A 25875-nucleotide genomic window follows, 5' to 3' on the forward strand; every position below is an offset into this window, starting at 1 on the left:
TGAAAAAAGATTTGACGAAATGTTAAAAAGAATACACAATTTAGAGAGGAATATAAGTGAATTGATGGAGCTGAAAAACACAATACGAGAACTTCGTGAAGTATGCACAAGTTTTAACAGCCGAATTGATCAAGCAGAAGAAAGGATATCAGAGGTCGAAGACCAACTCAATGAAATAAAACAAGAAGACAAGATTAGAGAAAAAAGGATAAAAAGGAACGAGCAAAGTCTCCAAGAAATATGGGACTATGTGAAAAGACCTAATCTATGCTTGATAGGTGTACCTGAAAGTGAGGAAGAGAATGAATCCAAGCTGGAAAATATGCTTCAGGACATTATTCAGGAAAATTTTCCCAACCTAGTAAGGCAGGATAATATTCAACTCCAGGTAATACAGAGAACACCACAGAGATATTCCTCAAGAAGAGCAACTCCAAGGCACATAATCGTCAGATTCACCAGGGTTGAAATGAAGGAGAAAATACTAAGGGCAGCCAGAGAGAAAGGTCAGGTTACCCACAAAGGGAAGCCTATCAGACTTACAGCAGATCTCTCAGCAGAAACCCTACAAGCCAGAAGAGAGTGGGGGCCAATATTCAACATCCTTAAAGAAAAGAACTTTCAACCAAGAATTTCACATCCAGCCAAACTAAGCTTCACAAGTGAAGGAAAAATAAAGTTTTTTGTGAATAAGCAAGCACTCAGAGATTTCATCACCACCAGGCCTGCTTTACAAGAGATTCTGAAAGAACCACTACACATAGAAAGGAACAAACAGTATCAGCCTTTCTAAAAAAATACCAAAAAGAGCATCAATATAATGAAGAATTTACATCAATGGGCAAAATAGCCAGCTAATATTAACTGGCAGTATTAAACTCACATATATTATTATTGATTCTAAATTTAAATTGACTAAATCCCCCATCCAAAGACAGGCAATTTGAATAAAAAACTAAAACCGATCATTATGCTGCATCCAGACCCATCTCACATTCAAGGATACACAAAGATTTAAAACAAGAGATGGAGAAGGATTTACCAACCAAACAGAAAGCTAAAATAAATAAATAAAAAGCAGAAGTTAAAATTAAGCAACAAAGATCAAAAGAAGCAAAGAAGGATATTATATAATGATAAAAGGATCAATGCAACAACAAGAAGAGCTAAAGATCCTAAATATATACGCATCCAATACAGGAATACGTAGATCAGTACCACATCATATCAACTTAGAAGTTTAAACGAAATGCTCGTTGGCTCCTTGTTTGTTATTCTTTTCCCTCATTTTCTTTTATATCTCCATTATTAAGGACAATTATAGGCATACCCATATTTAGATTGCATTCTAGCCCGGGCAATAAAGCAATACCCCCATTCTCTCTCCCTTTTCCTCTTTCTCTTTCTTCCTCTTCTTTATTCTTTTTCTTATTAAAAAAAAAAAAAAAGAAAAAAAAGAAAGTTAAATGCCCATTAACACTGAGTTAAAGGGGAGGAGCAAAAAGGGGAAAATAAAGTTACTTAAAAATTAATAATGCAAAAACCATGCCTTGCTTGTAGGATTAAAGAGAAAGTGGTGTTAACAGAGCCCATGACTGCTACATCACTGTGATAGCTGGAGCATCTGCTACTGTTACTGCTGCCTTAGGAACCATGGCCGCATCCACCTTGCAGGAAGCCAGAAGGTCACACTTCCACTAATGTTGCAGGATTCTGGGGAACCCAAAATTGTCTGAGAGGTAGAGGGTCCATTATACCTGTGGGAGCCAGGACCTATGAATTCTGTGCTGCTGAGACTATAGGAATGCCCACTTCAACCACCACGCCACATGAGAAGGAAATAATAAATTGTGCACATTGCCATCCCTGCTGTTACTGCTAATGCTATATGAGACATCTCTAGAAGCAAAACTTGTCTTTTTTCCTTCCATTTGTTTTCCAGTATTCTGCCAGGACCTCCTGTGGGTGAACCTAACTGGAAAACCAACTGGCCAAAGATTCTGGGAAATGTAGTTTTCAGACTTCCAGCATCTTGCAATTCAAAGGAAAATATGAAAGAGTGGAAATAGAATCCAGAAGAAAGAAATGACTGATAGTAGCTATCACAGGAATCTAGTTGAGAAAGGATGGTGACTTGGACCAGGCTGTTAGCAATGGGACTGTGAGTCAGTCAGATTCAACAATAGTCCCCGTTTATTCAAGAAAAAAAAAAAAAAAAAAAAAAAAAAAAAACTTTAATACATATTACATGCATTTTTTTTTTCAGAAAGACTCTATCTTTTTACAGCCCACCAAGATATAACCATGTCCTTGAAAGCAATGGATGTCATCAACTTTTAAATTTTGCTGATCTGATGAGAATCTTATTGTTTTAATCTGCTAATGTCTTACTACCAATGAGGTTGAACATATTTGCATATATCCATAGACCATTTGTTTATCTTCTGTGAAATTGCTGCTCATTCACTCTGCCCATTTACATAATTTTTTTCTGGACTATTTTCTCATTAATTTGAACTTTAAACTTAAGAATTGTAAAGTCTTTCTTTTAGATGTTTCACTAAGGAATAACTTTTAAAATATAAAGATGAGCTAGTATAAATTAGTGTTATGGTTTTTTTCTTAATAGATACTGTTTTGATGCAAAGATAAGCATTGTGTAATTTTCTTAACTGGTGAATATTATAATAGTTTCCTCCATTAGTTCTTTACTATTCTTCTCAAGTTTTTTAAGAGTGCTTTTTATGACTACTTTTGGAATTGATATTTTAAAAATTCCTGTTTCTGAGTGCTTTACTTGAAATATGTGGGTATTCTAGTTGAGGCAAAAAAGTCTACAAGTTAGTAGTGATTGTATATCTTATTGTTGAGAAAAATTCAATCTAATTACTTCATCAATATTTTTAAAGTGTTGGAGATCTACATACTAATAATCATAATTAGAGCTATTTCTAATCATGTTTCTAAGGTATTACTAAATGAATACTTATTTTCAAAGAGATGTTAATTTTTTTATTTCAAGGGCTTAACATATAACCAATTTTTACCAGCTACTTCCATCTTCTTCATTTATCTAGAGCAATTATATTTATATTTAAAAACTATGCAGGTGGAAGTTAATAGCACTGTTGAAATTTGAAGTTTTACTAATAATATTTTACTGTTTTAGAAAATTTGTATGACAGTCAGCCCTTCATATCTGTGGGTTCCACAGATTCAACCAACTGTGGATCAACCAATTGCAGATTGAAAATATTAAAAAAAAAAAAAAAGTAAAAAAAATGATACAAATAAGGTCAGGCACAATGGCTCATGCCTGTAATCCCAGTGCTTTGGGAGGCCAAGCCAGGGAGATTGCTTGAGCCCAGGAGTTTGAGGAGAACCTAACCAACCTAACAAGGCCCCATCTCTACAAAAACATTTTTTAAATGAGCCGAGCATATACCTGTAGTCCTAGGTACTCAGGAGGCTGAGGCAGGAGGATCAATCCCAAGGGTTAGAGGTTACAGTAAGCTATGATTGCATCACTGCAGTCCAACCTGTGTAACAGGGCAAGACTCTAGATCTAGAAAAAAACATTAATTCAATCTGATCAAGAATCAAAATACTAACTTTTGTTAATATAACTGCAAAAGTTGTATCTGCAAAAGTTGAAGGAATAGATGTTTCCATCAATACCACTTTCTATATTTAGAACTGAAAAGTGGCATCAACAGCCCTCAGCAATGTAGTTACTGTCATATTTTTAATTTCTGAACAAGGTTGTGTAAGGTAAGCACTGAACTTCCAGCACTGAGAACAGAATCCCAAACATTCACTATATACGTATGTCTATAATTACTTCTGGGTACAATAAAACCTACAAATAAAAGTGAAAAATAAGAATATAAAAAGTTTGTTTATTCATCTTGTAATTTTATTTTATAAGTACACATATATACAAATAACAATAGCAAATTTACAAAGCAAGGTGCAAAATTGCATATAGACTATGATTACAACTATGTAAAAATGCATGTGAAAATAAATGGATGGCCAGGAACCCAATAAAATTGCAGTCATGGTTATGTTCAGGTGATAGTAGCCTGGGTGTTTTGCTTGCCTTTGTCTTGATTTCCCAAGTGAAATGCAATGTAGTCAAACTACCGTAATGCTGATGCCTACTGTTCCTTTGTCTTTTTGGCTGAGCTCTCTCAAAAGAATTTACTGAAAAAGTAAGTTAATGATGAATACGAAGCTTATTGACAACTTGGTAAGGGAGTAGAGATATTTAACATCATCTTCTGTGGGACAGAAGAGCTGTCCCACATCAGAGAATTGGAAAGCCCCTTTGACAGACTTTTCCCAGAATTTTTTCTGTGCTGCAGGGCCATGAAACCCGTTGTTTCTTCATTCCTTTAAGCACCACGTCAGCACAGGTCCAGGTCTTACTCCAGTTTTTGACCTCCAGAATTCCACCTCTCCCTTTGGGTTTCTCTCTCCTGAAATTAATCAAGAAGATTTAACTGTGCCTTGGCTCCTGCTTCTAAACTTGCTTACCAGCCAGGTGTGCTGATTCATGCCTGTACTTCCAGCACTTTGGGAGGCCGAGGCAGGTTCATCATTTGAGGTCAGGAGTTTGAGACCAATCTGGCCCAACATGGTGAAACCCCATCTCCACTGAAAATACAAAAAAAAATAGCCAGGCATGGTGACACATGCCTGTAGTCCTAGCTACTTGGGAGGCTGAAGCAGAAGAATTGCATAAGCCCGGGAGGTAGAGGTGGCAGTGAGCCAAGATTGCATCACTACACTCCAGCCTGAGTGACAAAGCGAGACTCTATCTCAAAAAAAATAAAAAGTAAAAAAATAAATACTTGCTTACCAAACCAATCCCACAAGGCACTCAGAATACAAAAGGATTCTGCAGTTTCCAGGAGCCTCTCTCCTTTAAAACTGATTTTAAATAACCAAGCGATACAGTTTTAAAGACTGAAAAGAAATAATAATTTTTACAAACATGCTATGTTTATGTGAGTATAAAATGGCATGATATGCCAAGAATATACTGCACAATATCTATCAAAATGTGAAATGTTTATACCCTTTGACCATGAAATTCCACTGCTAGAAGTTCACCTTGTAGAAATAGTCAAGAAAGTCCACTGAAGAAGGATGTTCATAGATATTTACTGCAACCATTGTCTGTAAGAGTAGAAAAAATGAGAAAATCCTAAGTGTTCACTAAAATGCCATGAATTTAAACAAATCCCTTATATCCGGGTGAAAAATGATTACACAGCTATTTTAAAAGATGAGAGAAATCATAGACTAATGAAGAACGCTGGCATATATATTTATATTTAAGTCAAGATTAACAATCTTAAAGTATTTTTAATTTTTTAATTAATTAATTAATTAATTTAAAGACCGGGTCTCACTGTATCACCCAGGCTGGAGTGCATTGGTAGAATCACAGCCCACTGAAGCCTTGTTTTCCTAGGCTCAAGAAATTCTCCTGTCACAGTCTCCCAAATAGGTGGAAGTACAAGTGCATGCCACCACGTCCAGCAAATTACAAAAAAAAAAATCTTTTTTGTAGAGACAGGGACTTGCTATGTTGCATAGGCTGGTTGAATTCCTGGCCTCAAGCAATCTTCCCACCTCAACCTCCCAAAGCACTGGGATTACAGGTGTGAGCCACTGGTGAATCTTCAAGTATTTTTTAGAGGGTGAAGTACAAACTATCTACTAAATCAAAGACGCTAGAGAGAAAAAATGGTCTATGGAGGAATACAGTTGGTCCAATGGCACAAATCAATAAGGATGTCTCTTGGTATTGAACAATAAACAGAATGAAGAGAACAGCAAGGCTTGAGGGGTTTCCTAGCCTTTTTGGCCTAATTGATGTGACCATGTGATCTCTCTTAGGGACAATGAATAGCATTGTTGGTACAAGTGGCTGATGTGTAGTCAGAAAAGGTAAGAAAATCCCACCCCCGCAGACCGCTGTCTGGCTGCCCTGTGGGGACTCACAGAGAGGCACCATGGCCAGCATGGAAGCAGATTAAGTCCCCCAGAGGAAGGGTCTGCTGAATTCTGCCACGCTGTGCACTTTCATTTCTTTGGCGGCCTTTGGACATTCCTGTTTTGTGCAGAGGCCAGATGGGCTTGATTTCTCTGGTGAGTTACCGTCAAACATGTGACCTATGTTCTTTGGTTTCTTTCATTTTATCCCTTTGAGATGGTGAAACATCAACCCTCTACTTTAACAAATAGCACCTGGACTTTCTCATCTTGTTTCTTTCTTAAGCAATCACAAAATACTTTAGTATAAAAGATTTATGACAACTCTTCTATTTTTTTCCGTTTTATACGTCTGCTAAATTCCATTTTTTAAACATTATGGAGAAAGCCACTGGTGGAATCACCATGTCTAGAAATGTTAACTTCTCTGTAAAAAATAAGGCCACTCAAATCTTGTTAAACTGATATTGTATTCATTGTGCCTCTTAATGCCCACGTTCATTCCAAAGGACTTATAAAATGAAATCATCAAAAAGTTCCCAGCTGCACAAGTCTTTTGAAACTGTTCTGTCGTAACAAAGCCTGCGTTCCACATTACAAAAACACACAAGGGGGCTTAAAGATAGTTTAACAAAAAGACTAGAAAGGGAGAATATCCAGGTGGCTTTTTAAGTGTGGAACATAATAAAACAGTGTTTGGAAACTATTAGGCCAAGATGTAATAACTAGAAAACAAGAAAGTCCATTTATAAGCTGAAGTGCAACTTCAAGTCATAAATAGAAGAAATGTTGAGAATACAAGGGGGAAAATAATAACATGAACACTTACGAAACGGGAAACAGACTGAAACCTTCAGCTTTAGAACAGCGACATGACAATATATTTTGGACTCATCCCTTTGAAGCGCTGTACTAAGGTTTTGCATTATCTACTAATCAGTCAGGGTCTGGTGCAGGAACCTGATCACCCAGGAGAAGGAAGAGCTGAGATGCTTAGCAGCCGAGAGAGAGAGAAAACTTAGAGGTCAACACTACCAGAAAACCACAGCCTCCTCTGGGCCAGAGTGAGGAGGCAGAGAGCTAAGGTCCTTAGATGAGGCTAGAAGATACTCAGCTATTGCATCAGATGTTGCCAGAAACAGATAGGGAGTGAGAAAAACCCTGGCTTCTCTCTCCTGCCTCCTCCCCCATCTGCCTCTAGTGTCTGCCTGGCCATTCCCTTCCTGGAAAGTAGTCTGTAGTGTACTTTCTTTGTGCAGGGGGCCTGGTGAGGAATGGATCCAAGGGCAAATAGGCCCGGGACCAGCACAAATATTGTCTGCATGAGCAGAGGCACAACTCTGTGTTCTGATGAGGACATCTGCCTGGGAGAGCTTGCATCATACCAGGATGACTACAGGACTCCCTCCAATGCACAATGCCTTTGCTCAAAGCAAGTAGGTTCAACCCAACTGCTCCTTGTGATCTTGACAGCATTGGTCTGCTGCATTGCTTAAAGTAATATTTCATTTTGTCCATACACATTTTTAAAGGGCCCATGAGGCTGATAGTCTGGGTGTCCTGCTATAATTCATCCACTGGCCTTTGGGCAGAGCAAACTTTATAACAACATCTGACAGGTCAAGTGGAAGTCCAGCTGGGCAGTTGTCCATGGTACTAACCTGTGAAGGGCACTGAGAGATCTATGGGACATTAAAAGATCTCTGGAAATGTTTCTAACTGGCAACAAACAAACAAACAAACTTGCATTTCTTAAAATTCCCCTAAAGGAGATACGCATTTTATCTGATTGGACTTTTTAATCCACTTTTAGTCACTTTCTCCCCACCATGCCCCAAGCCAAAAAATCGGCCCTTGTATCTGTTTAGAAACAAACAGAAAACCAAATCCAAACAGTGAAGCAAATATGTTGGCTCATGTAATTTAAAAAGCAAGGATCTTGGTTAATTTCAGGCTGGTCTTGATCTGCAGCCCAATGATGTCATCAGTGTTCCTGCCTTTGTTTTTGGCTTCGTGGTTTTAGGATGGCTCCCAACAGCAAGCTCAGGAGGAGAGAGAAATGTCTCTTTCCTCAACACTATACCTTGAAGATCACCAGTATTTACTGGTCAGGCTTGAAATTCCTTTGAAAATAACATTTTCTTAGAAATTCAGCAATTTCCTCCCTCTGCCATTCGTATGATCACTAATGTATAACCTAAGGATTTTGAAATGAATGTGGGGCCTGGAGGCATGGGTGTTTGGCCAAAGTAATTTGCTATTATAGATAATTCCCACCTTTCTGCTTTCTCAGGGACCAATCTTAGTTTGTGAAGAAGAATTAAGCTTTTCCAACCTTGAAAGCCTTCAGATTGCTGGATCCCCAGATGCTATGAATGGCCAGCCCCATAGAAAGGTACCTCTTAGTGAAGCCACAAAGTAGAAACCTCTTTTCCAAAGTGGTAGAACTACCTGTTGGTCTGTTTAAGCTCCAAAGGAAGCATAAAAGAGTAAACATTTTATTTTAACTCATGTCCTATTCACTAATATTTTGGTATGGGACAAGGCCTTTTCTTTGAGCATGGGTCTTTTTCACATAAACTTTCGCCACAATACATCAAAGTAAGATTTCTAGTTTCAGTTTCTTTTTTTAATTGGAGTGAGAATTTAAAGCCCCTTGTGAAATACATGACAGTAGAATCTTTTAACATTTACATAATTTCTCTCCAATTTCTATAGTTCAAGAGTAATTTTTAAGCAACTGATGTTTATCAAGTCTTTCAAGAGCATTTACTTCAGTTTTCATGGAAAAAAACTTCCTATTTTTATAATCATAGTTCATTGGTTTCTGTAATATTGAATTAAATTATATAATTACAATAAACATAATTGGTATAGATAAGTTTGGAAATGAAGACAAATAAAGTAGCTAGTCATAAAACTCAGTTTGTGGGAACAGATGTACTTGGTAGGTTGAAGGTGGTACCCAGAGCCAAGAACATTCTGAGGACCACGGGATGTAGTCAGGATGTTTTATAGAAACATGGCGCACATTAAGTGGCTAAGCAAGTCAGTTCAACAGAGATTGGTTAAGAAAGTAACTATTAAATTAGGTTCTTTTCTGCTTTCAGAAGAGGCACTTGCAGTCTAAACTTGGATTGCTTGCATAAGACCTAAATCAAAGACAAAAGATACATTCAAAATCTCCAAATCCATTTTTTTTCCTCTTTCAGATGCCTTAATGCTATTGCCCTGGTAGAAATGTGGTCAGAATTCCAAAGTATGATAGAAAAGATTTTAAGCAGCTTTTTTTGTTTGCAACATACAAAGCTTTTTTGTTGCAACATACAAAAGTCACCAACTTCCCAGTTGGGATATATACTCAAGAGGCAAATAAATCATTCTACAAAAATGACACATACATTTGTATGTTCACTGCAGCACTATTCACAATAACAAAGGCATGGAATCAATCCAGGTGCCCATCGATGGTGGACTGGTTGAAGAAATGGGGTACATATACACCATGAAATACCATGCAACCATAAAAAAGAATGAGATCATGTCCTTTGCATCAACATGAATGGGATGCAGCTGGAGGCCATTATCCTAAGAGAATAACATGAGAATTAACACAAGAACAGAAATCCAAATACTGTGTGTTCTCTCTTATAAGTGGAGCTAAACATTGAACACAGAAGAACATAAAGATGAGAACAATAGACACTCCGGACTACCAGAAGCAGGAGAGAGAAAGGGCACCAAGAGCTGAAAAACTGCCTGCTGGGTACTATGCTCACTACTTAGGTGATAGGTGATAGGTTCATTCATAACCCAAACCTCAGCCTCATGCAATAAACCCATGTAACAAACCTGCACGTGTACCCTCAAATCTAAAATAAAAGTTGAAAAAATTTTAAAAGCTTACATAATATAAACTTGAAAAATTATTTTTGTACACATAAGGTATTAGAACAGCAATTACAAGTACAGAATTTGTAATAACTCTCATTTTTTAAGTAAAAATAAAACTTCTGTTCTCTAATAGTCTCAGTTGCCTTTTTCTGATACCAGGTCTTGCAGATTCTGTTCTCTTGTTTCTGGGTTGCTAGCTTCTTCAGTTCCAAGTCTGGGATATATGAGACAAAAAGAAAATTTAGGGCTCTCACCACTGTGCCACTTCTCAAGTCCCCTGGCCAGTCTGTCTTCTTTCCAACTTTTAGAGTCTTGTAATGTTTGCTATGTATGTGACATCTAACATTGTTAGTTGTACTTAGAGGAACAGGGTAAAATATATCTCCACGTTTCAAGAAGCAGAAGTCTCCATAATTTTCATTTAAATTGGATAGGAAAAAAAAAGTTACAAACAAAAATCTATTTATAGCATTTTTAATATTTCCTTATGCAATTACTTTTATCAGTGCTCTTTTATTTTTTCATGTGGATTCAAGTTATTGTTTAGTGTACTTTAATTTCAGTCTGAAGGATTTCTGTTTGCATTTCTTATAGGGCAGTTCTGCTAATATAAAATTATCTCCAGCTTTATCTAGGAATATCTTGGTTTCTTCTCTTTTTTTTGAAATATAGTTTTACTAGATATGGGATTCTTGGTTAACATTCTTTTTTTTTTTTTTTTTTTTTTTTTTAGCACATTGACTAAGTTATCCCACTGCTTTCTGGCCTGCGTGATTCCTAAGTGAGCTGTGAATCGTATCAAGGCTTCCTCTTTATATAATGAGTCCTTCGCCTCTTCTAGCTTTCCAGATTCTGTTTTTAATTTTACAATTTGATTATTATTTGTCTAGATGTGGATCTCTGAGTTTATCTTACCGGGAATTTGCTGAGCTTTTTAGATGTGCACATTAATGTTTTCTATCAAATTTGGAACTTTTTTCTGTTCAGTTCTGTTTATCCTCTCATTAATGGACTTTAATCGACACAGTTAAGCATGTGTTAATATTCCACAGGTCTCTGAAGCTCTTTTCCTTTTTCTTCATACTTTTAAAAAATCTAGCCCTCAGACTGGAAAATCTCAGGTGACCTTCAACTTTGTCTGTTCCTTATTTTGATAGCTCAAACCTGCTCACGAGATCCTGTATAAACTTTTCATTTCAGTTATTGTACATTTTGATACTTTTGGAATTTCTATTGGATTATCCCTTATAATTTCTGTCTTTATTGATATTCTCTACCTCATAAGATGTTGTTCTGATACTTTACTACTTTAGATATAGTATTCTTTAGTTCTTTGAACTTATTTAAAATAGTTGACTTAAAGGTTTTATCTAGTAAATCCAATGTCTAGGCTTTCTTACGTACAGTTTCTACTGTTTGCTGTGTGTGTGTGTATCTCCGTGTGAGTGTGTGTGTGTGTGTATGTGTGTTTGTAGAGGGGAGCATATTTTCCTGTTTCTTTCCGTCTCTGTTTGTTCATGAAAGCTACATAGTTAAAATAACATGATGTGGAAACTCAGAAAATCAGATGACCTGCCACCTCCCCAGTTTCTGGCATTGTTGGAATTCATTGCGTTATTGCTGCTTACTTGTTTAATGACTTGCCTGGACTAATTTTGTAAAATCTGTATCTCTCTTGTGCTTAGCAACTGAAGTCTGCTCAGTTAGCTTAGTGGTCAGTTAATGATTGTGCAGAAATTCCTTAAATGCCTTGAACCAATAAGCTTCCCACCCTTTACTGAGGTTTTTCTGTTTGTTTGTTTGTTTGTTTGGTGTGTTGAGTTATGCCTTCAATGCTCTGGCATGCAAGTTTTAATTCTGACTTAGCCTTGGCTTTCTTCTTGTGTAGAGTCTTAAGTTCAGCTGAAGTGGGAGATTAGGTCACCTCTTCTCAGTTCTTTCCCAAGCATGTGCACAGCTCTGCATATGAGGATGGCATTCTAGATTTCTGAGAATATCAGAGCTCCTGAAAGCCCCATGTTAACATCTGATTTTCCAGTTTTTTCTTTTTATATTTTCAGGTCAGCCTCTTCTCATCCCAAATGGTATTGCTGCCTCAGACAACTCTAGTGTTGAACAATTTCCACTAATTGTTCTACAATTTCATGGGAATATGGCCATTCATATTAAGTCAGTTCTGAGTGGGTTAAATAAAGACAAGATTCACAAATGAAACTGTTGAGGGAGCTGCCAGGCAGGTCAAATGGTGACAGTTACCTTGGAAGCTTTCAGCCCATTTTGCCCCTTCCTGTGGCTGCTAGGCTGCTGGTTTTCAGTGCAATTGTGGGGCTGTTGTTTTTCCAGTTCCCACATAATTACAGTGGAGTTGTTATTACAGAGGTGGGAGAGGACAGTGGAAATAGCACAAATCATAAACCTTGCTACTTTACCTAGAATCAGCTGCTTTTTCTGAATAAATTTTCTTTAGTTTGTTGCGAGTTGCAGAGTTGTAATAAAGTTGATTTTAATCACTTTTGCCAGTGTCTCATTGTGGATTTAAGAGGTCCTTATTCTACCATTCCATAATGCTCTCAATGTTATTTTTAATACTTGTTTATTATATGCATGCTTTAGACGAGTCATTCTCCATGCCTGTCTAGGTAGTTGAACTCTCTTCCTACCTCAGAAGAAATGGAATGGGAACCTCCTTTCTTTAGTTTACAAATTCTTAAAATTCTCCCTACCATTATACAAGAGATGTCTTTACTCCCAAATCCAAATCATCACTTATCTGCTAACCCTTCCAGTGATTTCCCATCTCGCTCAGAGTAAAATCCAGAGCCCTTGCCATCTAAGAGGCCTTCCAAAATCTGCCTCCCACTACCTCTCTGATCTCATTTTTCACCACTTTCATCTTGTTCATTGTCTTAGTCCATTTTCTGTTGCTTATAACAGAATACCTTAAACTAGTTCATGTATAAGAAACAAAATTTGGTTTTTACAGTTCTAGAGGCTGGAAAGTCCAAGTTGAGGAGTGATATCTGGTGAAAGCCTTCTTTCTTGTGGGGACTCTCTGCAGAGTCCTAAGGTAGCACAGGGAATTATATGTTCCCCTTCTTATAAGTCCACAAGTCTGGTGTTCATGGATAACCCATTAATCCATTAACCCATTAATTCATTAATTAACAAATCAATTAATCCATGCATGAGGGGTCTGCCTTTCAAAGGCCCCATCTCTTAAATGTCCCACCTCTCCATATTGCCACATTGGGGATTAAGATTCTCAGAGTCTCGGAGGCTACAAATATTCCAACCACATCACTCTACTTATTCTAGCTATATTGGTCTTTTGCTATTTCTTGATCAATGATGTATGCTCCTCCCTTAGGGTCTTTGCATTTGCTGTTTTCTCTACTTGAAACACTTTACCCGCAATGTCCACATGGCTTACTCCCTCACTTCCTTCATGGCTTGGCTCAAATATCTTTTATCAGAAAAGTATTCCTCAAGAATTAATAATTTAATTATTTTTCACCTTATCAGTGTCTCTCTTAAATATCTCCTCTTTCTCTCCTGTATCTTCAACTCCTCTCTAAAAAGTCTTTGCCCTCACTATTTTTGAATGCTTAAGTCTTTCTTCTTAAACTCTTTTATCCCCATTTTCCTGTCTAGTTTACCTTTCTCTCTCTCCTCTACTTCAGAGCTTAATTTTTTGAAAGGCTTACACTTAATTCCTAAGAGGTTTAATGCTTACAGCTTTTACCTTCTCAGCTTCCACTCACTTCTTAACCTTCTATAACCTTACATTTCTTGCTCAGCACCTCATTTAACCTCTCAAGATCACTAACAGGCTTCTTGCTGCCAGATGCAATAAATGGTTTTAAAATTTGACCTTTTACCAGCATTTGGCATCGTTGGCCACCTCATCCTTTAAACATTCACTTTGGGAGCTTGAAGGATGCTGTGCTTTTCTGGTTCCCCTATGCTTGTTGCTTATATCCCTGTGTCTCCTTTGCCACACTTTATCTTCTGTCTGTCCCTTAAATTCAGGCAACTCTCAGAATTCCATCTGGAGCTTACTTTTCTTCTCATTCTACACATTATCTGGGTGATTCTCTATCGTTCGATTTCTATTTCCATGATGATGACTCCCACATGTACAACTCCACAGAGTTGTAGATCTTATTTCTCCAGAGCTTCAGATCCATATATCCAAGTATCACCTGGTTCCTACGTAGACCCCCTCAAACTTAACCATATTTAAACTTGAACTCATTTCTTCCTACCTACTTTAACCTGTTTCACTACCATCCAGATAATACCTGCCTTCTACTCAACGACTTACACCTTCAAACATCATGATCTGTTGATTCTAGCCAAGATTCTACAGTATCTATTGACTTTGCTCTATTTCCATGACCACCACCCTAGTTTAGGCCACCATCATTTCTCATCAACATTATTTCTTTTCTCTTCATTTTAAAAGAGCATGTTAACCTCCATCAAGTTTATGAAGCTCAGCAGAATATGACCCTTGCTTATTTTTTCAGTTTCATCTTGTGCTGCAAAACACAAAATTCCATAAAATCTGTGATCCAGTCATGCTGTGAGAAAAAGTCCAGCTTCTCGTTCCTGAATCTTCAACCAGTTGTCCTTCCCCTCTGGTTACCTCTGCTGACTGTATTCAGATCTTGAGTCAGCCTACCTTCAGGAAGCCTTTTTTACTCCACATCTGGATTATGTGTCATGTTGTTGTACAAAGATAGCTGTGAAATGACCTTAATTGGGGTGGAGAAATCGTTATTATGTAGAACTAAAAATCTGATGGGAGCAGATTTTAAAAACCCCAATGGAAGGAATCCAGACCCTGCTCCTTAAAATAAAATGTCATCAGCAACTATTCAGATGGACTGGGTTGGTTATGCCTAAGGTTCATTGGCAGAAAATGGAAAAGAGGTTTCAGATTTATGGTCAATGTAAAAACGAAAAATTAAAAGGATCAGTAAAGGGACCAGGGCCCCACGTCAAAGGGCAAAAGGAGCCTATCAAGGAACTAATGAGGAACTATGTCATTCCAGGCACTTGACTTTTGATTTGAAAATCCAGGGCACACAAACCTCCCAGATCTCCACAAGGAGCTGGACCTCCACCATCACAATAATCAAAATTAAAACACAGGTTCCATGTACAGATTTGTACTCATTACTAGACCCACCAGCCAAACTCACGTCTTGCACATGGACTGGTTACCCGTGCATGCCCAGCTCTCCCCTTCTATCCACACCTTCATGCTCCTGCTGCGTGCCTGTCTAGAGAATTCTGCCTTAGTCAGAAATGGACCCCAACCCTACAGAAGTGTCTCTGGCTACCAGTCTGCTGGGAGCTGTCTTATCTTTCATTTAGCATCCAGTGGTGATAATTTGACTATGGAGATACTGGTAACTGGGATTTTGTTTGAAAATTGGGGATTCAATATTGTTATAAGGATGGAAGAAAATATATTCAAATATGAGTAAAAAATATGGAGTTAAATTTGTATTAGTTCATCTAGGGGGTGTGTGTGTGCGCGCATGTGTGTGTGTGTGTGGGGGGGTGTATAGAAGAGAGGGCTTGAAAATGCACATAGATAAGACATAAACTTCTGGAAGTCATTCAGCCAACCAATATATTTTATTTTGGACTGTTACATAAACTTAAAATATGAGGTTGGTGAAATGTAAGAAGACGTGAATAGTATATATCATGTATAGGAATGTCAACATTTATAATCTAAACAGGAGACTTTTTAACCTGACTTAAGAGCAGAAATCCACACATCTGGAGTTCAACAACAAGAAGAATCTTTTCGTCCTTGTGCTGCTAGCAAGCAGCTTGGAAGAAATCTTCAAAAACTACAGCTGTGAAGGAAGCCACTGAGATGTCATTTGAGTCGGGGAGCTGTGCTTTGTGCTTTGGCACTTCTCATTGACTTCTTTTTTAATTTTTAACATTTTTAATTTCCATAGGTTTTTGGAGAACAGGTGGTGTTTGGTTACATGAGTCAGTTCTTTGGTGGCGAATCGCAGGATTTTGGGGCACCCATCACCTGAGCAGTATACACTGAACCCAGTTCGTAGTCTTTTTTCCCTCACCTTCTTCCCACACTTTTCCTTAAGCCCCCAAAGTCCGTTGTATCATTCTTATGCCTTCGCATCTTCGCAGCCTAGCTCCTACTTAGGAGTGAGAACATAAAATGTTTGGTTTTCAATTCCTGAGTACTTTACTCAGAATAGTAGTCTCCAATCCCATCCAAGTTGTGTTTTTTTTGTTTGTTTGTTTTTTGGGTTTTTGTTTTTGTTTTTGTTTTTTGTTTGTTTGTTTTGTTTTTTTTTGAGATGGAGTCTTGCTCTGTTGCCCAGGCTGGAGTGCAGTGGCATAATCTTGGCTCACTGCAACCTTTGCTTCATGGGTTCAAGTGATTCTCCTGCGTCAGCCTCCTGGGTAGCTGGAATTACAGGCGCATGCCACTACCACCCAGATAATTTTTGTATTTTTAGTAGATATGGGGTTTCACCACATTGGCCAGGCTGGTCTGGAACTCCTGACCCTGTGATCTGCCCACCTGACCTCCCAAGGTGCTGGGATTACAGGCATGAGCCACCATTTCTTTATCCACTCTTTGACTGTGGGCATTTAGGCTGGTTCCATGTTTTGCAATTGCAAATTGTGCTGCTATAAATATGCATGTGTAAGTGTCTTTTTCGCATAATGGCTTCTTTTTCTCTGGGTAGCGACTCAGTCATAGGATTGCTAGAAATCTACTTCAAAAGTAGATCTAGTCCTGAATTCTGACTCCAGCACTCCCACCTCCAGTCTGAAGTAATTGCTCCTTTAGCACTTGAAGCAGCTTTCAGAGAGGATACTTTAGGAGTTCTAAGTTCTCGTACTTTGGCCCGCAACTAGCTCACGGCTACGTAGACACCACACTGACTTCCCTTGCCCAGTTTTCAAGGCAGGCCAACACGTCCCACGCAGCTACCCGGTTCAGCAGGCTGAGCCATCCTCCAGGCCTCTGGTTCTCCTGCTTCCCAGGCCAGCCGCATCAAGTGGCCAGGTGTGTTATCAACTTCCCCAGGTTACCATTGTGCACTAAATTTAGGCTTTGTTTGCTTCTCCAAAGCCTTCAGCCCGTTTGAGTATAATACTGGGACCCTCCAGATTAGCTATACTGCATTAGGACTGTGCTCTAACCCATTCCTGGGAGCTGCCAGGGAGAGTACCCACGTGTAGCTGTTGACTGGAGAAACACTCATCCAGGTAGAGGATAACATGCCAGACCATCGCTTACAGCTGTGATGTGGATGTCAAGCTCCTCAGGTGAGGTCGATGAGTATGGCATCTCAGGGATGTTTCTAGAAGCCATCCCTAAGCCATCAAGGAGTTTCTAATTTAGTTTAGAAACTAAATTAGATAGTTTAATTACTATCCTATTAGAGAAATTCCTGCCAGCCCAGTTCCTAAAGATGATCTATATCCCAGGGTAGTGTCTAAGGAATTTGAGCTACATCCATTGGAGAAAACCTTAGTTTTCAAGGTTGATACTGGAACTACCATCTGGTGTTCCAGTTTAACTCACACTGAGGAATCTGAGGAATCTCCACACTGTTCATTGACCTTTCTAATTGCCTCAGCAGGCCTTTCATTCCGTGTGGAAGAACTGATGCTTCCATAGTCTCCTTTCACAGGACAAGACAAATATATACCCAGAGACGGGCTCTGGAGAGCAGAGACTAGATGTAGTAGGCATTTCCCCTTCTTGGATAGCTGTATCTCAACCTCCTCTAGGTACGTGCTTCCCACATTGAGCTCCCAGAACTGGAAGCCTCAGCCTCAACTGGGAACTTATTAGAAAGTCTCACACTGTCGCCCAGGCTCGTACGCAGTGGTGGGATCTCAGCTTGCTGCACCATACGCATCCCGGGTTTAAGCAATTCTCCTGCCTCAGCCTCCCAAGTAGCTGAGAGTACAGGTGCCTGCCACATGCCCAGCTAATTTTTTGTATTTTTAGTAGAGACAAGGTGCCACTATGTTGGTCAGGCTGGTCTCAAACTTTTGACCTTGTGGTCCACCTGCCTTGGCATCCCAAAGTGCTGGGATTAAAGGCATGAGCCACCGCTTCCGGCCAATGAGGATATTTTTAAACCACGAAATGAACTCTGAGAACTCACTTTAAGCAGAAAATTCTGCCTTCTAATTTATGAAGAAAATTAAAGTCACTTGAATGCTCTTATCAATACCCTCCTTCCACTCCTCCACCCTCAGATGCAGAGGCGGCTCTCCTGTGCCCTCGACCTTCCACCTTCTCATACCTTACAGTCTCCTTAAAACGCTCCATTATCCCCTGCATCCTCAGCCTCTCCCTCTCTACACTCTCTTTGCCTTCAATCTGTAAATATGTTCAAATCTGCTATCCTAAAAATCCTCCCCGACACGCAGCTTCCCTGGAGTACGTTCGAACCTTGTGATAAGTGGTGTACCTTTAAAGTTTCCATTGCCCCACCCCCCATTAGCCTGACTTCTCCCTTCACCATTTATCTGGAAATGTCTTCATTAGAGTTGCCAGTGGGCACCCATGCTGAATCCAAGGGACGCTATTCATCCTTACGTTCCTTAAGTTCTGTTATATTTGACATCATCAGTCATTCCTTTTTTCTCAGTCTTCTACTCCTGTGGCTTCCATGGTTCCCTCCTTTTTTCACCCTTCTAGCTTTTCCTTGACTGCCTCCTTTTACCTCTTCTCCTCTTGGTACCTCCTAAAAGTCAGTGCTACCTGGGATCCTGTCTTAGCATGTTGTGCCTTTCCTCTCACACCGTCTCCACGGATGATATCAACCACGCCCCACAAGGACCTGTGTTCCATGGACCTCAGGATCTGGATACCCATGCCAGATCTACCCCTAAGCTTCAGGCTCATATATCCAACTGCCTCCTGGACATTACACTTCATGTTCAATATGTCTACAACTGACCTAATAATCTCCCCACCTTCATCAGCTCTTGCTTTTATTTTCTTCTTCTTCAATGGGAAAGGGTATCCAATCATTCATGTTAGAAACTTGTCTCTTTCCTCCTTTCACCTCTTTAATCAAGCATACAGCCTACAGATTTTGCCTACCAAAGAGTTCTAGACTCTGACTTCTCCTGTCCATCTCCCTCACTAGTTTGAATCATTGTTCCTTTCCCCATGGATTAGGCCGTTCTTTTCCTCTTCAAATTAAGCCCCTTATAAGCCTCCACAAGGCAAAATACGTAAAAACATAGCAAAACACAATTCCACCACCTCCCGCTACGTTCAGATTCCTTCATTGTCTCCCCATTGCTAACTACAGTGTTTCTCAAATTATCAACCAGAGAGCATCTGCATCAGGCTCACCTAAGAGTTTGTGACAAAGCTGATTTCTCACACCAGTCTTATCAAATCATGGTCTCCAGCCGGTTCCTGGAAATCTGACTTTCCCATACATATCTCATGATGCACATGTTAAAGTTTTGGGCACTCTGTATACAGCAGAGCCTCCTGATCTTGGCTCTTGCCTCTCCAATCTCTCTTTGATTTGTTTGAGACAAGGGTCCCGTGCTGTTGCTCAGGCTGAAGTGTAGTGGTGCAATCATGACTTACTGCAGCCTCAACCTCCTGGGCTCAAGCAATCCTCCCACCTTAGGTTTCTGAGTAGCTAGGACTACAGATGAGCACCACCTGGCTAATTTATTATTATTATTTGGTAAAGATGGGGTCTCACTACATTGCAAAGGGCTCGTCTCAAACTCCTAGGCTCAAGTGATCCTGCTGCCTCCACCTTTCGAAGCGTTGGGATTGGAGGCTTAAGCTACTGCATCCAGCCCAATCTCATTTCTTTTCTTACCAGTTCCTGACTTTAGCTCCAGCCTTTGATAATCTTAAATGCCTGCATTTTACTACACTAAGTGCGTCTCACTTCCATGCCTTTGCTCATGCCTCTGCATGAAATACTCCCTAGTTCCTGCCTTTCACCCCCACTCTCCCTTTCCCTGGCAAATTCCTATCTATCCACTGACAGCTCACATCTCTCTTGCAACAATCCTTAATTTTCTAGCTTCCCACTTCTCTTCTCTCCCACCTCTGACCCCTTTGTTCTGTGGGTTAGATCCACTTTGGAGCTTCCACATGCACATCTCCATTATTGCTCTTACCACCCAATCTCATTATTCTCAATCTGGGTGCCTATTTCTCCCTTCACAATGTAAGCACCTTGAATCAGGGACTGTCCGCCAGTCAGCTCACTAATCCGCGCCCCAGGCATGGACTGGATGCATAGCAGACACTCAGTAAATGTTTCTTCCATAAATGAAGTGTGCACACTTGCTCTACCGATCCCTGTTAGCTGTTAACAATGATCCTTGTTAGCTGTGTGTTAGCTGAAGTGTGCACACTTGCTCTACCGATCCGTTAGCTGTTAACAATGATCCTTGTTAGCTGTGTGTTAGCTGAAGTGTACACACTTGCTCTACCGATCCTTGTCAGCTGCGTCTTTGCCACAAAAATGGGTAACTATTCAGAGTGCCAACAGGCAAAGACACCAAGATAGAGCCAAATGGTAAGACAGCAAGGGGGACATGGAAAGTGAGATGTATAGTGGTGGTGTTAAGGATGAACAAAAGTGTGAGATGCTCAAAAGGAACATAAAGCTCATTGCACTGGTTGAGGAAAGAGATGATGAGCTTTTGCACAAAGGCAGCAGAAGAGAAGGTGGAGAGGAGAGGATGGAGCAAAGAGACTTGTAGGATTTGGTGGCTGAATGTTTGCAGTGAGTACTGGTTTTCTACTGCTGTGTAACACGTGACCACAAACCTAGCAGTTCAGAACAACATTCATTTTTAGCTCACAGTTTTGCAGGGCAGAAGTCCAGGCATGGCATGACTCAGTTCCCTGCTCTGGGTCTCACAGAGATAAAGTCAAGGTATGAGCATGGCTTACTGCTCATTTCATTTGGAGCTCAGGGTTTTCCTGCAAGCTCATGTGGACATTGGCAGAATTCAGTTTCCTGCAGCTGTGGGACTGAGGTCTTAGCATTCTTGCTGAATGCCAGCAGGTGGGAAAATAAAGGGTCTTACCTCCTAGAGGCCACTTGTATTCCTTGCATGTGACCTCCTCCATTTTCAAAGCCAGTAACAGAGAATCTCCCTAACATCAGCTCTCTTTCATCCTTCCAATTTCTTTCTTTAGGAAAAGCCTGACCCCTTTTAAGGTCTCACCTGATTGGGCCAGGATAATCTTCCTCACTTAAGGTCAACAAGTTTGGAAACTTAATTGCATATGTAAAATGTCTTCCTAGCAGTATCTAGAGTAGTGCCTGGTTAAAAAAAAACTGGGAGAAGGTGTGTGTACATCATAGCAGGAAGATCCTGGAGGTCATCTCAGAATTTTTCATCCAAGATGAAGGATAGGTAGTGGTTGGGTTAGACTGTGAGTGTTTTAGCTGGACACATTGGGAGGGACAATGGAGCCTTTGCAAAGCTTGAGAATACAGGAAGTGGAAGAGTTTTGGTGGGAAGGTGAGATAGAATTTAGATTTGTGAAATGCAGAGCTACAGAGAAAAAAAAAATCTCAACTGAATAATTTTGGATTATAAGAAGTGCCTCCTGCCAGCCTACTTTATAAGGGCTGAGCTCCAAAAGTATTATTTTCAGGAATATAAAATTATTGGTGGAAAAAAAATAAATTGTTGAAGGGAACTGATCTTTAGGGATTATGAGGCTAAAAGAAGTATACTTTATAAAAATATTTTGCTCAGCTCAGCTATCTAAAAGTTCTTAGGAATATCCATGAACTCATAATGGGTTGTAAAATGTGCCCGAAAATTGGGGGTCAGATTTTTATCCCCTAATTTTTAAGAGGTCCCAAGTTTTCATTACAGTTGGTATTTCTACCTCATGGCAGGAAATAGCAGTCGGATGAATAATGGCCTTGCATATTTCCATCCACTGAAGACCTCAACGTGAAAAGTTACAAGGTGATTTTCCTTCTTCCTCAAACCTACCCATAAGTCTAAAATACCAAGGTCACACGGCAGCACTTCCAGAGACTATCGATGGTCTTGCACTGTCTAGTTGAATACGTTTCCATGATTCCACTTATAATTCCCATGAATTATCCAGTCCCAGGTACTGCAGGCAGGAGAGCAGAAATCAATATAATGAAACATTTTCTGCATTCATTTTGCAGGCATGGGGAGACAAGGAAGACAAAGTTAAGGTCAAATAATTAGATGCAATCTGACCTGAAGCTAATGGAAATATAAATAGGGTGCTGGGGACCTCCAAGGACAAAGACGAGGCTCAAAATCCTGCCAGAGAATGGATTACAAAATACTTTTAAAAATATCAGGTTTGGGTTGTCTTGTCTTGTTTTGTTTTGTAGATGTCTGGAAGCCAAGTCTCTACATGTTTTTACTCTTATTTTCAGAATGTTTATCTCATTTTAAAAAACTTTGTTAAATTTTAAGTACAAGAAATTTCAGGCCGGGCGTGGTGGTGCACACCTGTAATCCCAGCACTTTGGGAGGCTGAGGCGGGCGGATCATGAGGTCAAGAGATTGAGACCATCCTGGCCAACGTGGTGAAATGCCGTCTCTACTAAAAAAATACAAAAATTTAGCTGGGCATGGTGGCACGCGCCTGTAGTCCCAGCTACTCAGGAGGCTGAGGCAGGAGAATTGCTTGAACCTGGGAGGCAGAGGTTGCAGTAAGCCAAGATGGCGCCACTGCACTCCTGTCTGGCACCTGGTGACAGAGTGAGACTCTGTCTCAAAAAAGAAAGATTGAGACAGGAGAATTTCTTGAACTTGTGAGGAGGAGGCTGTAGTGAGCGGAGATCTGCCACTGCACTCCAGCCTGGGTGAGAGTGAGACTGTCTCAAAAAAAAGAAACTTCAAGATATTTAAAATGTATCATTTGATCAGTTTTGACAAGTGTATACACCTGAGAAGTCACTGACAATTAAAATAATGAATATATTCATTATTCCCAAATGTTTACTCGTACCCCTCGGTAATCCCTCTTTTTCTTTTCATCCCCTCCCACATGTCCTGGCAATTACTAATCTACTTTTGGTTATTTTAGGTTGCTTTAAATTTTCCAAAATTGTCTGTAAATGGAACCATAGAGTATGTGCTCTCCTTTGGTCTGGCTGTTTCCTTCAGCATAATGATTTTGAGATTCATCCATATGATTGCATGTTTCATTAGTGTATTCCTTTTTATTGTGGAGTGCCATTCCATTGTCTGGATAGACCACGATTTGTTTACTGTTTAGCTTGTTGACAGATATTTAGTTTGTTTCCAGTTTGAGGCAATTACAAATGATGCTGATATGAACATTTGTGTACAAGTCTTTAAGTAAATGTGTGCTTCCATTTCTCTGGTAAATGTTTAGGAATTAAATAGCTGCATTACATAGTAGTGTATTTAATTTCAGAAACTGCAAAATTGTTTTCCAAAGCGGTTGCACCATTTTCCTTCCCTACAGCACTTGCCATGATCAGACCTTTTAATTGTAGTCAACCTGATGGGTGAATAATGGTGTCTCATTGTGATTTCAATTTGCATTTCCCTGTTGACTAATGAGGTAATGAGGTCGAACATCTTTCTAAATATGCTTATTGGACAGTTATAGATATACATATGTGTATATGTGTATATAGATATACACACATGTGTATATCTATATACATATGTGTATATGTATATGTGTGTGTGTGTATATATATATATATATATATAGGCACACACACACACATATATATATATATGTATTCAAATCTTTCATCCATTTGTTTACTGTAAGACACCAAAGAAATTTAAGCAAGAGAGTATCATAATTGAATTTATGTTTCAGAAAAATCACTCAAGTAGGAAATATTGAAGATAAAGGACACCAGGGCAAAACTGCAGAAGAGGAGCCAGTTGGAGGATATTGAAATAGGTCGAGAAAGATATGATGAGTTAGTGGCAGTGGGTGAATAAGAGACATCACTAGTACAAAACCAACAGGTACTGGTGGCCATTTTTGCATGTGAGAGTTAATCAAGAGAAAGAAAATCTAGGGGCTGGGTATGGTGCCTCACACCTGCAATCTCAGCACTTTGGGAAGCCAAAGCAGGGGGACTGTCTGAGGCTAGAAGTTTGAAAAAAGCCTGGGCAACAGAGTGAGGCCCTGTCTCTACTATGTATATCTATCTGTCTACTATCAATCAATCAATCTATCAATCTATCTTCTATGTAGATAGATATATCTATGAAAAAATTTATCTACACAGAAGATATATCTACATAGTAAATATAGATACATATTATTTTTAATTTTTCTGAACTCTAGATCCTCATTTCCAAGTGAATCAGATTTCTTAATTTTTTTAGAAACAGGGTCTTGCTCTGTCACCCAGGCTGGAGTGCAGTAGCACAATCACAGCTCACTGCAGCCTTAAACCTCTGGGCTCAAGCCATCCTCTTGCCTCAGCCTCTTCCACCATGAGCAAAGCTCCCTGAAGCCCTCACCAGAAGTAGATGCTGGCACCATGCTTCTTATACAGCCTGCAGAACCTCTTTTCTTTGTATTATAAATTACCCAGTGTCGGGTATTTCTTTATAGCCATGCAAAACACAATGCTAAATAAAAACCAATTCAAATAACAGAAAAGTACATACTCATCAGCACCTCCACACTCCCAGGTGTATATACACTATTAACAGTTGATTTGTATATTTCCATACTATTTAATATGTATCTTCACACACGAGAATGTAACATCCTTCCATACCAATATATTCACGCAATTTTTATATACATTATAATGATGTATACAATGTACATAACACATATTATATATATTACATATAATATACATATTGTATACATTCTAATAATATATAATTGTATTTTTGATATATTACTTATAAGTAATACTATATATTGTAGTATAATATATATTATATACCTTTTTGCACTGTATTCCAGTACAATAATACAATGCAAAAAGAACCACCCCATATTTTAAAACAGTGGTATAGTAGTCAAAACTATATTACACCATTGTTTATTATTCCCTCACTAACAAGAGATTGATTTAAATTTCTTCCACAATAAATTTTACTGCTACTAACATTGCTACACAAATATGAGTGTACATGGAAGCTGTTTGGTTCAGGGGCCTGGCGTTTGGTTCAGGAGCATGGCATAAGTAATTTAACATTTGATGGAAATGCAAACTTGGTCTCCAAAAATATTTTAGCCATTTCCATTCATTGATTATAATAATAGCTAATATGTACGGAACATTTACCAGATGCCAAACACTGTCCTAAGGGATTTAGGTAGAGTATTTTAATGAGCCCTATTGTATCCATCTTATTATTACTTCTGTTTTATAGATTAGGAAATGAAGGTTCTAGAAGGTTAAGTGGTGTGCATGATGTAATAGCTGGGAAGTGGTATAGCAATGATTTGAATATAAATCTTTCTTATTTAGTATTGTCTTATGTTTTGCTGATTCTTTCACTTTTTTGGCTTTTATTCATGCCCTCTTCATTCATGAATTTATTTTCAATGCTGAAGTGCATCACTGAGCCTTTTCTTCCAGGAAGAATATAGGGATGGTAAAAACATCTGAGCTTATTTACTGTTGCTCTTAATGATAGTCTGAATGGTTACAGAACTCTAGGCTTAGACTTATTTTCCCCACAGTATATGATATGGCTTCTGTCATCTACTATCCCATTGCAGATGAGATGTTTGAGGCCTAGCAGATTTTGTATTTCTTTTCAGGTAACATCTCTCTTTCCTCTCTCTTCTCCCTCTGACCCTCTATGAGTATAGATATATATGATGCATCAGTGGAGACTCAAATGCCATGAGTTGTACTGCAGTTGGTGGCATGATGTTCCAAAACTGGGGGGGGAGGGAACTCTTAGTAAAGTTCTGAA

At 39.1% G+C, this 25875-nt stretch overlaps 1 protein-coding gene across 5 annotated transcripts in view; it reads right to left on the reverse strand.

The window, feature by feature from the left end:
• Positions 1 to 24903: 24903 nt before the first annotated feature.
• Positions 24904 to 25875, reverse strand: part of MPP7 (MAGUK p55 scaffold protein 7) — a 232469-nt gene continuing 231497 nt past the window's right edge. For 4 of the 5 annotated variants that reach the window (XM_074405158.1, XM_074405161.1, XM_074405160.1 and 1 more), the window contains one exon: positions 24906 to 25870. In XM_074405158.1, coding sequence (XP_074261259.1) covers positions 25757 to 25870 — 114 coding nt within the window. In that variant the 3' untranslated portion in view covers positions 24906 to 25756. Of the gene's footprint in view, positions 25871 to 25875 lie in introns of all 5 variants that reach the window. The other variant, XM_074405162.1, reaches the window with a different exon arrangement.

Source organism: Saimiri boliviensis, chromosome 8 (assembly GCF_048565385.1).
Source record: "Saimiri boliviensis isolate mSaiBol1 chromosome 8, mSaiBol1.pri, whole genome shotgun sequence".
NCBI lineage: Eukaryota > Metazoa > Chordata > Mammalia > Primates > Cebidae > Saimiri > Saimiri boliviensis.